Source organism: Chlorocebus sabaeus, chromosome 8, assembly GCF_047675955.1.
Source record: "Chlorocebus sabaeus isolate Y175 chromosome 8, mChlSab1.0.hap1, whole genome shotgun sequence".
Classification (NCBI taxonomy): Eukaryota; Metazoa; Chordata; class Mammalia; order Primates; family Cercopithecidae; genus Chlorocebus; species Chlorocebus sabaeus.
This window is the reverse complement of record NC_132911.1, coordinates 113,298,517-113,314,953: the sequence shown is the minus strand read 5'-3', so window position 1 is coordinate 113,314,953 and position 16,437 is coordinate 113,298,517. Positions and strand designations below refer to the sequence as shown.

At 42.3% G+C, this 16,437-nt stretch overlaps 1 protein-coding gene across 10 annotated transcripts in view; it reads left to right on the top strand.

Moving 5' to 3' along the window:
• SYBU (syntabulin) overlaps positions 1-16,437 on the top strand; it is a 115,511-nt gene that overhangs the window by 43,579 nt on the left and 55,495 nt on the right. For 2 of the 10 annotated variants that reach the window (XM_008001376.3, XM_008001380.3), the window contains exons 2-3: positions 1,806-1,886; positions 3,602-3,803. The exons of 1 other annotated variant lie outside the window; for it this stretch is intronic. In XM_008001376.3, coding sequence (XP_007999567.3) covers positions 1,863-1,886; positions 3,602-3,803 — 226 coding nt within the window. In that variant the 5' untranslated portion in view covers positions 1,806-1,862. Of the gene's footprint in view, positions 1-478; positions 599-1,598; positions 1,887-3,598; positions 3,804-16,437 lie in introns of those variants that run through there. 7 more of the 10 variants (XM_008001375.3, XM_008001377.3, XM_008001381.3 and 4 more) reach the window with 6 other exon arrangements.

The window sequence follows — 16,437 nt, the reverse complement described above, 5'->3', positions numbered from 1 at the left end:
GATTGAAAAGGCATGAAGATTTATGGAGGAAGCTCTCTTTTGGAGTTAGAGGAAGAAGGGAAATTGATTCCACTAATCCTCTGGCTGCAGGCTCTCTCTAGACTCACAACATACATTCTTAGGCTTGAGAGTTGAGGCCTCAGAGAAATGTGGTTTGGAGGATGGACAAAAGGGGACAGTGACCCTCAGTTTTCGAGGAGCACAGTCCTCCCATGTAGGATGCTGGTGCCTAAGGATCAGAGTGTTGACCTGTCGCACTGCTGCTTGGAATATTCTCCAATTCTGAATAAAGGGTATATGCCACTATACATAGTGAATTCCATCACCAGATAAGATTTAAGGGTAGCAACTGTAATAAATCAAGGCCCTTGGCCCAGCTGATGTACCCTATTCTAAGTCCGCAGTTGGACAGATATTCAAGCTTTCTTGAACAAAGTTGTATGCATCACAAATGCTTTTTCTGCCTGTCATGTAAAAGGCATCAACAAATATTGACTGGATCACCTGGACCTGACTTAGCTGCCTTTGGAAAGTTCTGTTCAATCAGCTGGATAGAGCTGTTTATTTTCCTCACCTAATCCTCACAGCTATCCTAGAGGTAGGTATCACTATTATTATCTCTCAACTTAACAAGGGTAAATTTGAAGTTCAGAAGGGTCAAGAACCATAGGCGTAGGCCACGCATGAAAAGGCACATGCATGTAATTCGAGCACTTTGAGAGGCCTAGACGGAAGGATCCCTTGATCCCAGGAATTAGAGGTTCCAGTGAACCCTGATCGCACCAGTGTACTACAGCCTGGGCCACAGAACGAGATCCGTTTCAACAACAATGGGAAAAAAACAAAAAACAAAAAACAAAACAAAACAAAAAAAAAAAACCAACGACAAAACAACAACGAAAACTTTAGGCATAAAGGCACTCAGGCTGAAGGGACTAATTGGAGTGCTGGCTTGAGTCATTTTTCTGAGTTCAATTGCAGTGCTTTTCCCTTAGCAGTGTGCCTGAGCTCCTTCCTGGCGCCGGGCAGCTGCAGGGCAGCGCTGGGGAAAAGGCTGTTCTCCCGCTACATAGCAGCCTGGCTTCCCCAAGCCGGAGGGAGCTGCGCTGACCACTGAAGACCTTTCTGATGCAACCCCCCCAAGTAGAATCCATCGCAGCCTTTGAGATCCCGGAACCCCGAGGCTGTGTCAGTCCTGCCGCACAGGCTTGGCTGGGGTCCGGTATGAGAGGGATCTCCGCCGCTCTCGGGCGAGGCAGTTGAGCGGAGCTGTAGGCTGACTTAAGACCCGGAGGCCAAGAAGGGATTGCCAGGGGAAAACTTTCTCTATTTTGCCTCTCTGTGATGTCGCAGCTTTTCTCAGTCACTCCATCCAACGCCACCCACTTCAAACCTGAGATCAAGTGCAAAAAAAAAAAAAAAAAAAAAGAGGGTGGGGGCTGGAGACGCCACTAGCCGCAGCCTGCCCCCACCTGGCCGAGCTCCTTGGAGAGGGAGGACACGGGCTCTGGCTGGGGGGGGGGGGGGGGGGGGCGGGGAGTGCGTAGCGAAATCGGGCGGATAGGGCGCGCCCAGGCGCGGTCGAGTTGCCCCAAGGCCGCAGGTGAAGGAGCGCGTGGGAGGCGCCCCAGGAGCTGCCTCTAGCTACTGCAGCACCACGTGTCCGGCCCGGGAGGGGCCGGGCGCGCCCTCGGAGCCCAGCGCAATCGGCGGCAGTGGCGGCGGCGGCGCGTTGGAGCCTCACCAGCAGCCGCCGCCCGCAGCCCGCGCCGGCTCAGCGCAGTCTCCTCGCTCCGTGCTCGCAGGTGCCTCCTCCTGGAAGGCGGCAGCGGCGGCGCGAGGAGCCGGCGGGCAGCCGCGCGATGGGGCCCCTCCGCGAGAGCAAGGTAAGGAGCGCTGGGCAGCGCGGGCACTGGAGGGCGGGGAAGGCGGGCACTGAGGGGCGAGAAGCGGGCGGGATGAGAGCTGGAGGGGGGACGTTTAGAGTCTGGGGAAAGATGGGAGAGGTAGTGGTGGGGTCCGGAGAAGGCAGCAGGCATTGCTTAGGAGTGGAGATCCAGGAGATGGGGAGGGAGGTGGTACTGGAGGAACAGATTTTGGAGAATGACATGATTGGAGGGTTAATCCCACCTCCTGAAACTGGGACTATGGGGTGTAGCTTTCAGTTGATGTCCTGTGTGTGTGATGTGAATGAAAGGAATTTGATGCATTCGCGACTGGGAAATGAGGACTTGCGCGTGTCAGTGACCCTGCCTTGGCTCAGGGTCTGCGGTGTGCCCGGCGGAGTGGCTGGCGCGTGGTACCTGCTGGGCGGCAGATGTTCAGGGCGAATCCGAGGCTGGGTGCGGCTGGCGGCCCCGGGTAGAGTGGATGCCTGAGGGCCCTCCGAAGTTCCCCATTGCTGGGCTTTACCCTTCAATTTATGCCATGTGCCGGCCTCCCAGAAGTGTTTATTTTGGCCGTAACCCTTCCTGGTAAACCGGTGGAAGGAACAGCAGGTCATGTTTCGAAACGGTGTTTGTTCCCTAAGCCAAAGAGTCCCTTTTCAGTGGCAGAGGTTGGAGGAAGCAGTGGAATTTTTGCAAAACGCTCCTCCTAGGAATCCATTTCAATAAGGCAGGGTGGTGGTGACCCTGCAAAGCACTGGATTTGAATTTCGTTCTACTTCTGGCATGATGTGCAGAATTGCCTCAGCATCTCTTACCCCATTTAGCCTGCTTCCTCATCTGAAAATAGGGACATTCATTGGTGTCCTCTCTATGTACAGTCTGGTGTGTAAAGATCAAATGAGAAAATGGTTGGAAAAGCACTTCATAAGTTGAAAAACATTGTGAAAATATTAGTTATGCATTTTTAAAACCAAGACATGGCAGGGTACTTCATGCTGCATTTTTAAGGAGAGAGAAAAATCTCTTCTTTTGGATGTCCTGTAAGGAAAACAAAAATTAAAGATGATGTAAAAGGTGGAGCCATCTTCCCGAGTATCGGATTTTGTGTTTGCTTTTCTGTTGACAACAAGCCTTGTGTACCAGGATATTAATGAATAATTAAAATCCTGTCCAGAAGAGGAGGGATTTTAAAGATAATTGTGTGTGAGCTATCAGGAAATAACTGTTCCAGGTATAGGGTTCAACTGTGTGAGGAGACAAGAAAACACAAGTCAGACTGTCACAGCTAATTTACGGAAAGCAAAATGGAAGTCTGAAGGCTTTGAAGTGAGCCAGACTGTGGTGTGATAAAGAGCCTTTGGGAGGCAGAAGCTTGAATGTGATAGAAGAAGTCAGGGTGGGAAGATGAGTCAGGACTGGCACAGGGAAGTAGGATGGCCTTCCAGCTAGTGAGTGGAGGTGTGTATATGTGTGGTGTGTGTGTGTGTGTGTGTATGTGCCACACAGACATGTGCTATTCAGTGGATTAGAAAGGTTAGCCCCGTGGAAGAGTTTTGAAGCTCATTTCAGCAACTGAGATAAGGACTACTCTGTGAAGACTCAATACTCAGAAATGTGTATCTTAGAAACTGATCCTGGAAGGATCCGACAGGAGTTAAGAGAGGGAAACGCGTTTCCTTTTGTTTTCTTTTTTGATGTCCAATTTTGAGAAGGAGCACAGAGTCCAGCATCATGACAAGGAGATTTCTCGAAGCCGAATTCCCCGGTTGATTCTTCGGCCCCATATGCCCCAACAACAGCACAAAGTGTCCCCAGCCTCTGAGTCTCCTTTCTCTGAGGAAGAGAGCAGAGAGTTCAACCCCAGCAGCTCTGGGCGCTCAGCGAGGACGGTTAGCAGCAACAGCTTCTGCTCAGGTACAGTACCCTTGGGAGGCCACGAGAGGCATGAAGCATGTGCACTGCAGGTGCATTGTGAATGGGCCCCTACTGGGTTCCTTATAGTCTAGAACTACACTTCTTCTGCTATTAGGATGAATTGTAGAAGGCGGCACATTTCTGGCTTTTGTGACCTACAAACACAGCAGTTTCATATAGTTCAGTTTATTGGAATCTCACACCTGAATTTTCATATGTTATTCTAGCTTATAATTTCGAATGTAAAATCTAACTTCTTGTTTCTATGACTTTTTTTCTTTTGTTTTATTAACTTTAAGTTCTGGGATACATGTGCAGAACGTGCAGGTTTGTTACATAAGTATACACGCACCATGGTGGTTTGCTGCACCCATCAACCCATCAACCCATCATCTACATTAAGTATTTCTCCTAATGCTTTACCTCTCCTAGCCCCCCACCCACTGACAGGCCCTGGTATATGATGTTCCCCTCCCTGTGTCTGTGTGTTCAGCTCCTACTTATGAGTGAGAACATGTGGTATTTGTTTTTCTGTTCCTGTGTTTAGTTTGCTGAGAATGATGGTTTCCAGCTTCATCTGTGTCCCTGAAAAGGACATTAACTCACTCTGTTTTATGGCTGTATAGTATTCCATGGTGTATATGTGCCACATTTTCTTTATCCAGTCTATCATTGATGGGCATTTGGGTTAGTTCCAAGTCTTTGCTGTTGTGAACAGTGCTGCAATAAACATACACGTGCATGTGTCTTTATAGTGGAATGATTTATAATTCTTTGGGTATATACCCAGTAATGGGATTGCTGGGTCAAATGGTATTTCTGGTTCTAGATCCTTGAGGAATCGCCACACTGTCTTCCACAGTGGTTGAACTAATTTACACTCCCACCAACAGTGTAAAAACATTCCTATTTCTCCACATCCTCTCCAGCATCTGTCGTTTCCTGACCTTTTAATGATTGCCATTCTATGACTGTTTTTGAAAATGCATTCCTTTGTTAAATCTAGAAAAAATATTGGATTGAATTTTATACTAGCAACCTCTAGAAGCCTGTGTACCTCTAATTATAAAATTCCCCAAAGATAAAGCAATTCCTAATAAATGAGGTCAAGATCAAGGAGAGTTATAGACCAAGGCTGGCCTGGCCTTATGGTTTAGTGGGGAAGAGCCCAGGCTTTGTGATCTGTCAAGCCTGAAGGGCTGGAATCCCTGGCCCTTTCACCATCACATACTGTGTGACCTTCAGCAAGTTGCCTAACCTCCTTAAGCCTCAGTTGTTACATCCATAAAATGAGGTTATAATGCTTGCCTTGTAGAGTGGCTGTGAAGTTGAATGAGACCAGGTACCTAAATGTTCACCTAGCACAGTGCCTGGCTTACAGAAGTGCTTAATAAATGATGGTTCTTAATACAATGAACGATGAATGTCTATTTGGGCACATGATTAAGAAAGTTTCCTTAAAGTTGTGAGCATGTTTGGTAAGGGCACAAATCTCTTGATAATTCCTGTAGGTACCACCAGTATCACTTGACAGAGCTTGTTATTCCCATTGAAGTACATGACTTAGAAGGACTTACATTCCTTGAGAACTATTAGGAATTTGGGTAAAATTTAAAGGAGTGACTGTCTTATGACTAGTGAAGAATGTTTCACAGTGGATAATGTTTTCAGACTTATTTAGGGAACATGGAAGTTGAAGATTAACACATGTATGAGAAGAAACACATGAATCAAGATGCTATGATTAATGCTCTAATTTAGCAGGACCTAACATTCCACTGCATTTAGGGCTCGCAGCTACATTTTTCAAGGATTTTATAAATGCAGCTTTGGATTTATTACATACTTTCACAAAGTTATTCTGTCCTCTGCATAAGTTGTATTTTGGAAATTCTGCACTGCCTTTTTTTTTTTTTTTTTTTTTTTTTTTTTTTTTTTTTTTTTTTTTTGGCTAACTCAAATTGTCTGCTTGATTCTGAAAAAAAAAAACTATCAAAATATTATGTTTTAAAACTTATTTCTTTCTATTTGAATCACATGAATCTAGTTTAAGATGGAAACCCACTGCTTTGCTTACTATTCTCCCAAGAAGAAAACAAAAGGATAACTGAGAAGCTATCACAGTTAATATTCCTAGAATCTAGAGTCGTATTTGCAGAATGTAATGCTGTTTCCTTTAACTCTGTTTTGGAGCCCGGAGCTCACTCTGGTGAGTGTGGATGAACTCGGGGCACATCATTTCAAACTGACAGAGCTTTGTGTACATAACTCAGTTCCACATTGATTCCTGGTATTCTCTCCATGTAGTCAATTGCTCTGTGACTGATTGCAGGGTGAGTAGTGTTATCAGAAAAAAAGAAAGGGTTGTTCAAAACAACAACAAAAAGGAAAACCCCAAATATATTTTAGAAAACACGAAGGTAAACTAATATGATTATTGATTTTGGTTATGAATCATTCTTCCGCGGAACCACTTCCTGAATCATCCTCCTTCCTAGGAGACCTGTCTCCGGCTGAGGCTATAATGCTGTACATGAAAATCGAAAGTAGATATTGATTTTTTTGCCATTAACTAGCTGAAAATTGAGTGGCAGAAGCATATAATTGTGGGTGTCTTTGAACAACCTTTCAATCTTGAGCCTTGCACCCTGCCTGCAGATAGGATTTCCTCCATTCCTGGGCCTCTACCTCATCTCTCTTCATCTTCCTGTGTTGTCAGTTCCCCAAGGTTTGAGTCTAATGCCTTTCCCTCCCTTTCCTACAGAACTCTGATAAACCCCACAGAAGCTTTTGAATGCTTGTGCGGGCTAAAATTGACAGCAGCAAGGCCTTTGGGGGCATGTTAATGATGCTTTAGGAGGCTGGTTGGTGGCTGGAAAATAAATGGGTTTGGTACTATGGGGAGTGTTAATGCTGCAGGCAGTGAGATAGAGAATGTAAGACTTGTTCAACCAGCAGGGGTAAATCGCTTGTTTTAATCCAGCCACTCCAACACTGAGGCCAGAATGTGTGTTCATTTGCTTAATCATGGCAATTAAGTCAGAGAGCAAGGTGCATATAAATATTAAAAAATACCATCCTTTACTAGAACAAAACTAAAATAATTTAGAGGGATCTATTGTCATCATAGCTTCGCAACCTTCCGGTAATCCCCCTGTATTAGCTTATCTTCTTTATAAATCACGTTCACTCATGTAAAAGGAGCCATGCATAGTTAGGGGAATTCTTACAATCTGGTAATGAAATTATAGAGGAAGGTGTCACCTCAAACACAATTAAATTTAATTTGAAAATTGCATTTTCAGAACTGCAAACTGGAGACCCTTTCCCCAAATCTATATCAAAAGCATTAATTATGAAGAGCATTATGTGTTCTAAAATTTTTATTTTTTTTAAAAAAAGATAATGTAATGAGCTTCATAAACATTTACTTAATACAAAGAATTATCCTTTATTCTGAGAATCTGGCTTTTCTATCATTTGTAATGAAACGAAACTCATGATAGTGGATGGTAGTTCTACTTTGGCAAAATAAATGACAACTCAATGTTGATGTTTTCTCTACTCCACCCCCAAGTTTTTCTTATAATTTTACTGGCCTGTGAAATGAAAAGAATGGAAATATTTCCAAAGCGATCTGTCTGTTTTCACCCACTTTCAGTTTTCCTTCCGCACTCCACTGCCTCCCTCTTGCTTTCCCATGGGAGCTTTGGCAAGGAACACTTAATGACTTGATATTCTATATGCTAATTTGTATGTTGTCTCTGCCTTATTTCAGAGGGAAGAAGTTGTGTGTGACCTTTTGCAATTCATTTGGGGTGTGTCCCCAAAGAGCTCTTTTTCTTTTTTTTTTTTTTTAATCACTTCTTCTTAGCGGAATTTCTTTGAAGATCTGCATGTGTTTTGTGCATTTCATTAGCACATGAGCGTTTTTGTGCTTGGACATCATTCTAGTCTTCAAACAGTGTTCCTCACAGTTTGTACTCAGTCTTGGTCACTATGACCTTAGTTGGAGACAGTTAAGTTTATACTGTATTAGAGGCCAGGCCCTATTTTGTGTGCACAGCAAGTAGAACATTGTACGTTATTAATAAATATTAATTAATGCTTTATTTTAAAAATACGTAAGGAAGTACAGTTAATAGAAAGTTAATAGAAACAAAACACCTCCTTTCCTGTCCCCTTTAAAAAAAATGTTTTTTGTTTGTTTGTTTAAACCAGTGTTTTGGCATAAAGTTAACCTGTCTTTTCTCCCCCATGTTTCTTGTTTTTAACATAATAAGTGGTAAAGCCCACATCGTTGGTTTGTGTTCTGGGTCTGGCCCATTGAATACAGTCTCTATCCATTTTTCTCCCCCTTTTCTGTAAGTAGTGAATTGTGTCTGTTACTGTACCATGACCCCAGCCACTATTAGAAAAGCCGATGACCTGGGTGAGTGTGTCAGGCACATACATCAGTCACCTGACATGGTTAGCAGCATGCTGTGCATTCCTCTTTGCTTAGTTGAGGCAATAATTACCCCCTTAGAACTGAGAGGCAGATGGATTGCTGGCTTTTAAGCTAGTTCTCCTTGGGGCGCCTTGTAAACATGGCAGGTGGAACAAATTATGCAGATAGAAGACTAGTTGTTTTATGGGAGAACAGTAATTTATCTGAGTTATTTTCATGTTTGTAATGTGCACACACAGATACACAGGCAAGCGTGCAGCTTCACACATTAAAAACATGTACCAGGTCAATTTTTTTTAAGTGGTCAAAATCTGAGATTCTTTGCAGTCTAATCCCAAGTAAGGTGTTTGCAGAAAGTATTTTGTTACTTACCGTAGCTGGGAAGAAATCTTTCTTTGAGTGCCAATGACCTAGAGGTAATTATTGTTGCTGTTTGTGGCACAAGCAATTAAGGCAAATTATAACCTGACTGGTGCCCTGTTGAGGCATGACAATGCCTCCAAAAATTTGCCAGGCCTTGCCAAACAGAAATATTTCTCCTGTGCTTTTGTACAGTTGGGGAAACTTGGCATCAGGATAGAGTCAAGCTTTGAACATAATGATTAGAACTGAGATGAACTGCTTAAAATGAAGTGAGCTGCAATACCAAATTATACTACAGTTGAATGATTGCTACCCTGCTGTGAATTAAAAAAAAAAAAAAGACCCTATCAATTTAGTATCTCTTTAATGAGTATGAGACCTAGGAAATGTTGTATAATAAATATTTCAAATGCTTAGCCGCCTCACCGCAGAAGCATGTAACTAATGAAATAGATTATAAACGAAAGGCATATAGTATTTCTTTGAGAATGTAGTAACTGCAATTTGCCAAGAGCAAAATTTTTGTCATTTAATAAACAATTCTTAGCAGTAGGAATGGTGAAAGGTAACACGTGATGGAACTGGACTATGTCTGAAAGCAAATTAAGGTACTTAACCTGAAAAATCTTTCAGGTTCTAAAACACCTGTCTTTATGAAAATCTTTTCCAATTTTAGAGTATGGTGTTTGCCTACTTTTGAATCCTCAGTGAAACTTGTTTAAAACTCAGATACAATGGCCTTAGCCCAAAACTATTGTCTTGAAATGAAAGGGCTCAGGATTCTGCATTTTACAGGCTTTCCAGGCAACTCTTGTGCACTCTGAAGGCTGAGCCTCACTTCTTTGTGGTCTGTGTGTATTTGGGGATTTGATATGAGGAGTATGAGGGGTATGCCCAAAGTAGCATCGCAAGATCAATAAGGATCAAAGATGGTAGACATGGTGGCCAGCCAGGCTGTTTAAACCAATGAGCATGGGGCAAGGTGGATGTGGAAGGATGCCTCCACAGTCCCCGGAAATTATAGCTTCTGACTCTATATTCGCTGGTCCCATGTCATTAGTCTTAGCCATAATATTATTTATGTCTACATAATAGATTTAACTTGTGTTCAGATGGTAGCAAAGTAAGGGGAAGGAGAAAGAATTTCCTTTTTTATTTTCCTATTAATCTTCTCTCTGAATTCACTATATCTATACTTGTTACTATTTTGCATATTCTTTTGAGATATTGGGATGATTTAGAGGTACACAAAAAGGGGGTATACTGATACCAAGATTGTACCCTGAACACCCAGTAGATACACTGAAGGAGGCGGAAAAAAAAGAAGCCGAGGCCTGGAAGTGATAGGACATTCAGCCTTTCGCAAGTCTTCACCAAAACATGTTTATTCAGTAAGCATCTCTTAAATGCCTGCAAAGGATCAGGAATTGTGCTTAGGCTACAAAAATGAGTGATACACAGGAATTAGAAAAATCAATTGTTTTACTGCCTTAACCCGGACACTGAAATAAATGGGGTGACAAATTATCCCGTCTGGATGGGATTCCCACACTACTGCTTTTACTCACCTGTGTCCCAGTCCCTTTCATTCACACCCACCCCACATACACTCCTACCTTGTAATTTGAGTTTGCTGTTCCATTTATTATTTGCATCGTTCCATGTATTATTTGCACTTCTCACATTTCATAAGCCCAAGGAAGAAAAGAAGTAACATTAGTTAGTATGGTGTAGTAGATAAACATGAGCCTTGGCATCAGCAAACTCGAGTTAAAGGCATGAAATGAGACAGAAGGGCAGGCAGGCCAGCTCATGCAAGACTTCCTATGCCACGCACAGAGCTTCTTCCATGAGCTCAAGGGTCCATACAGGAACTATGCAAGTAATGTAAAGAGTGACGCCACCTGGATAGAAGACGACAGCGAGAACTCTAGAACTGCACATGTGTGCCATCACGAAACATATTATGAATTTTTAAAATTCAGCTTTTAAACTAACTCTGTGGGACAAATAGCATGTGTGCATAGGTGAATATGGATCATGGACTGCCATTTTGCAATTTCTAAAGATCTTGCAGAGCTAGTGGAGGGTTTTCAGCAAGGAAGTGTTAGATCAAATTTATAATTTAGAAAATCTTCCTATTTCTGTGTTGGACAGGGAGGGGGCAGGAGTCTGCCTGCTTTGAAGGACACTGCTGCAGTCTAAGTGAAGAACTGATAAATGACATGTGTGAGATTTGGGACTAGAACAGATGGGCCTTAGTCACCAATTGCAAATGGAAGGTGAAGGGGAAGGATTGTGTCTAAATCTCCACTGGATGAATAATGTGGAAAGCAGGACTGGAGAGAAGGGCAGGGAGTCGAGTTAATTAGCTCAATTTAGGCTTTGTAGAATTTTAGACAAAAGTCTGGAACTCTAAAGAAAATTCTAAGATGGTGACCAGCAGAAGTCAAGGGTTTTGATAATATGACTTTTGGGGAGTGCATGGGGAAGAAAATTAGAGGACCGGGGAAGGACTCTGAGGTATAGCAGGAGGAGGCAGGAAAAGGAAATCAAGACACCTGAGAATGAGCGTTCAGGAATAAAGCACGAGACCCAGGTGTGACGATGTCTCCACTTCCAAAGGAAAAGAGTTTCAAGAATTAAGTAGCCAAGAGGTTCAGATATCACGGCAAGATTAAGTAAAATGTGCATTAAATAGTGCTCAAGGATCAGACCATTAGGTTATCAGTGATCTTCAGCAGAAACAGCTGCAGCGGAAACAGTTGCAGCAAATTGGTGGTGAGCAGGAGATGGAATGTATCAAACTCCCATCAACTGGGACATGAGTGAGAGGTAACAAAGTATAGACAACTTTTTTAAAGGGCTTAACTGGGATGGGGAACAGATAATAGAATAAAAACAAATATTGCATTTACAGTGAAAATCAGGTGTTTATCAAGTGGCAGATATTTGATAATGTTTTTGAACTGAAAAGTAAACAGTAAAGAATAAAACAGAGAGAAAGAAATTGAGGGAGAGAAAAATAATAACGATAGTGGAGAAGTATTAACTAACAAGGCCGAGGTAGACCAAAAAAAAGATACATAAATTAGAAGAAAAGAAGTAACACTGGATGTGACCACAAATAAATATATTTATAGATCAGAGTAAGAAGCTGAGGGATCAATTTCAGTGTCCAGGTTAGGTGCTTTCCACATTATCCGGTTTTAAAATTTCTTGCTTGCATGCTTGCTTGCTTGCTTGCTTCGGCCTCCCAAAGTGCTGGGATTACAGCACCAGCCACCATGCCCAGCCTATTTTTAAAATTTCTTATTTGGTTACCTGACTCCCCAAGACTGTAAACCCTATGAAGGCAGGAACGATATAGTCCCCTGCACTCCTAGCAGTTGCTTAGTAAGCATTTGTTGGAATTTGGTAGAAATTATAATTATGAGAACAGAACAAGTGAATAATTCTCTCATTTATAAAATACATTGAGAGCACGGCACTATCTTAGTAGTTGGGGAAATAAAACAACTAGAAAAGTACTCGGCACTCTATTAAATAGCTTGGTTAGATGAAGAAAACATCCGTGTCCTGAGGAGTTTAGCGTCTCTAAATGTCAAAAAGAGTAAGCTCCACAATAGAACCATGACTCCGGTGTTGTGGGCATCTAGAAGAGAGGTCTCTTGCTAAGAAAACCACAAAATGCCCCACTCAAGAGCTGGCAAATAAGCAAGGTTTTGAAGGTTGTGTAGGAGTTTGAGAAGCAAAGCATAAAATGGTAAAAAGAGAGATCAATGTGGGTAAAAGCAGAGTCTTAAAAGTGCAGGGCATATTGAGGGAGCAGTGAGGAGTACTGTCTTCTCTAATTGTTATTTTTCAGTCACAAAAACCATCAGAAAAATGAGTAGCCCAGATTACAATCTAAAAGGTAATTACAACCAGTTGCAGTGGCTCATGCCTGTAATCCTAGCACTTTGGGAAGCTGAGGCTGGCAGGTCACATGAGGCCAGGAGTTAGAGATCAGCCTGGCCAACCTGGTGAAACTCCATCTCTACAAAAAAAAAAAAAAAAATGCAAAAATTAGCTGGGTGCGGTGGCACACACCTGTAATTCCAGCCACTTGGGACGCTGAGGCATTATAATCACTTCAGCCTGGGAGGCGGAGGCTGCAGTGAGCTAAGATTGTGCCACTGTGCTCCAGCCTGGGTGACAGAGCAAGACTTTGTCTCAAAAAAAAAAAAAAAAAAAAAAAAAACGGAAGAAAGAAAGAAAGATAATTAGTATAGGCCATATTTTCATGTTTCCCAGGAGTCTCATTTGACACTAGTCACCACCCTACCCCACCCTCCAGGTGGTTTTTATTCTGAGAAAGTCCCAGTCTCTTCCCACTGACTAGAGCAGAAAATGCCTCCTAACCTGGTGCCCTGGCCACTGCTGGATACAGTCCTCATGCTCTGAAACTTCCCTGCCAGCTGCTAGGCTTCTCTAGCTCCAGAAGGAGACCTGCTATTTCAAGTTGACTGCTCCCTCTTTTTAGGGAACCCAAACCAAGTTTTCAAATGCACACCTGTGCTATTGTTGAGCTCACACAGCATTCACTCATCACACTAGAAATCATATGCTTCAACTTTTCCCTGCTCAGTGTGGATTTTCTCTGGGCTCTGCCTCTTTACCAGCTGGCTCAGTCTTTATTCTTTTTGTGTGTGGGTGACCAGTCAGATAGGATCACTGTTAGAGACTGACCTAACTCAGAATTCTTAAGACCCTCTGGATCTTAGGCTACCCTTCTATTGATTCTGGAGTGTTTGTGAGGATTATATTTTCTTTAATGCTAATTATATTTTTATTTTTAAATTCAGAAGTAACAAAAACATATTTGTTATAAAATATACAAACACATATATGAGACTGGAGCTAGTCACATTTATATGATGTATTTTGTTTTGCTTTTTGCCAAAGTGAAATCATGCTATATTGATCTGTGATCCTTTCTGTTCATTAAGCAAATATTTATTGAATACTTATTCTGTGCAAGGCAGTTTTCTAGTTGCTGAGCTAGAGCAATGAACACTACTGGCATGGCTCTTCCTGCCCTCAAGGAATGCATATTCCAGGCAGGACCTGCACCTGTCATTGCTTGTCAGCACAAGGAAGACCCCCTCATTCATGGTAATGACAGCATGGCGTGTCACTTTACGGAGGACCATAATTTGTTCAACTATTCTTCTGTGGGTGAACATTTTGTCTATGAGACTAATTTTCATAATTTAGAATTTTGTATTATGAATGTTAGTGTAATTAGACTATATTTTTTCTTTGACTCTGCTTTCTTCCTTTGTTCTTTTTTCTAAAAAAGAAGTAAATTCCATGATATAAATGTTATCTAAAACAATTCTTTTTTTCAAAATAGAAAAAACTCAGATGTAGCAATTACATAAACTGTATGATGAACAGTGCTTTTTATTTATTTATTTTTTCATTTTTATCCCTTACCCTATCTTAACCATTACCATTTTCAGATACTTACTGTGAAGAAAAATGGAAAGGAAAGGAAAAAATACATTGCTACAAGACAGCTCACTTTAATTCAGATGCCTTTAAAGTGGTTTGTAGTTATTTTATTATAAGTTTTTCAAGAAGTTAAGAACTAGCTTCTTGGGACTGGGCACGGTGGCTCACGCCTGTAATCCCAACACTTTCGGAGGCCGAGGCGGGCAGATCATCTGAGGTCAGGAGTTCGAGACCAGCCTGGCCAACATGGCAAAACCCCGACTTTACTAAAATTAACCAGGCGTGGTGGCAGGCACCTGTAATTCCAGCTGTTCAGGAGGCTTAGGCAGGAGAATCGCTTGAACCCTGGAGGGGGAGGTTACAGTGAGCCGAGATCACGTCACTGCACTCCAGTCTGGGCAACAAGAGTGAAACTCTGTCTCAAAAAAAGAAAAGAACTTCTTGGGCTTTGTCTCTCTGTCTCTCTTTCTCTCTTCTTTCCTTCCTACCTTTCTAGTTCTCTTTCTTCTCCCTCTCCTTTATCTTCTCCTACCAAGGAAACTTAAAAAAGAAACAGCCTTTAAAAAGGCATGGCCTAGAAACTGCAAATAAACCCATAATGCTAAGAAGAGGGAAGGTCAGAAGATTTGTAACATGCCTATTTTGGAAAGATCATAACCGTATGAAAGAAAAAATAAGATAAAGTTCTTCTGAAAGACAAATTCACCACCCCCATGCCAGGGCTCAGTTTTCTTCTGTTACCCTCTGTTTCCCAGTTTCAACACCAACTCCTCCCTCACCAGAACATCTAGGTACATTCATTACTCATTCTACATTAAATATTTGGACCAAATATTTTCTCCTCCAGATTCCTTCTTCATGGGCTGCTAGTCCAAATCAAACAAATTGATGCTTGGTAGAAACCAAGTACTCGGCCCATGTTCCAGAGAGAGAGCACACAGTCGTCTGCAGAAATGGAGCTTACCTCACCTGGCCCTGCATCCTCCTTTACTGCCCAGGGCTTCACCAGAGTGACTTTTATGGGAGCACTCGAAGCTCCAAAATAGCTCAGAAATCCTGGGAATGTTTATCCGTGAAGTGATTATTTTGTCTCCAAGAAACAAGGAAGGCACTCAGTAAATAATTACTCCACTCTCCACTTTGCTTTTGTGGATGTAAGTTACATGTCTTAGTGTGAGGTGTTCATTTCAGTCACTCTGACAAGCTAATTTCCATTAGCACATATGCACGCCCCATCTATAAAGAAAAAAGAGCTCCCTTCCTTCTTTACAACTGCCCTTCATTTGCAAAAGACCCCCCATTTCTTTGCAACTGCCATCCTGTTTCTTTGCTCCTCTTCATGGCAAAACCTCTCCAAAATCCTGGCTCCACAATGTGTCCTGGCAAGCACGTGAGTGACCACGTTGGCAAATCTAATATTCCCCTTGTCTGCCCTCATTTTCCTTGACCTCTCAGCAGCACTCAGCATAATTGAACAAGCCCCCCTCCTAGGAAAAGATTTTCCTCCGTGGCTTCTGTGAACCGCTCTGCTGAGCGTTCCTCCTGCCTTTCAAGTCACCTTGTTGGCCTCTTCTCCTGTCCTCCCCAAGGGCTTGTATCCAGGCCTGTGTCTTTCAAAGTCTCACCTGTAGGGTTGTGATGCTCCAGACTTCCCCCCTGGGTCCCAGGCTCACTTATCCAAGTGCCTACTTGATATCTCCAAGGTCATGTTTAATTTGTGTCTCAAATGTAACATAGCAAAATCAGAATTTTTGATTTCACCCCCACACACTAATAAACGCATTTTTCTCCAATTCAGAAATGACTGCCAGGTACCTACTTGTTTAGGAAAAAAACCTAGAAGACATTCTTAATCCTTTCCCATTTTTCATTACTATAAATAAATGCTTTCAATTATTTTTCCAAATTTATCTCAAACATATCTACTTTTCTCAATTTTCACTACTACCACTTGAGTCAAGCCATTGTTACCTCTCATTTCTACTATGGTAGTGGCCTCCAAATGGGTTTATTTGCTTCTCTCCTTTCATTCTTAAAGGAGCCATGCAACATAGTGGTTAACAAAGAGGCTCTGATGTTAGCTTGTCTGGATTCATACTACAACTCTATCACTTACTGATTATAAGCTTGGGCAGGTGGCATAAACACTAGTGCTAGTTTTGTATGACCCCTGCCAATCAGGATGACAACAGTGCCTATCTCGGAGGGATATTAGATTAAGTTAGTTAAGACGTGTTTAAGAACAGTGTTTAGAAGTAAAGTGTTTAGAACAGTGCTTGGTAGTTAATAGGCACTTAGTAAATATTAGCTAGATATATTATC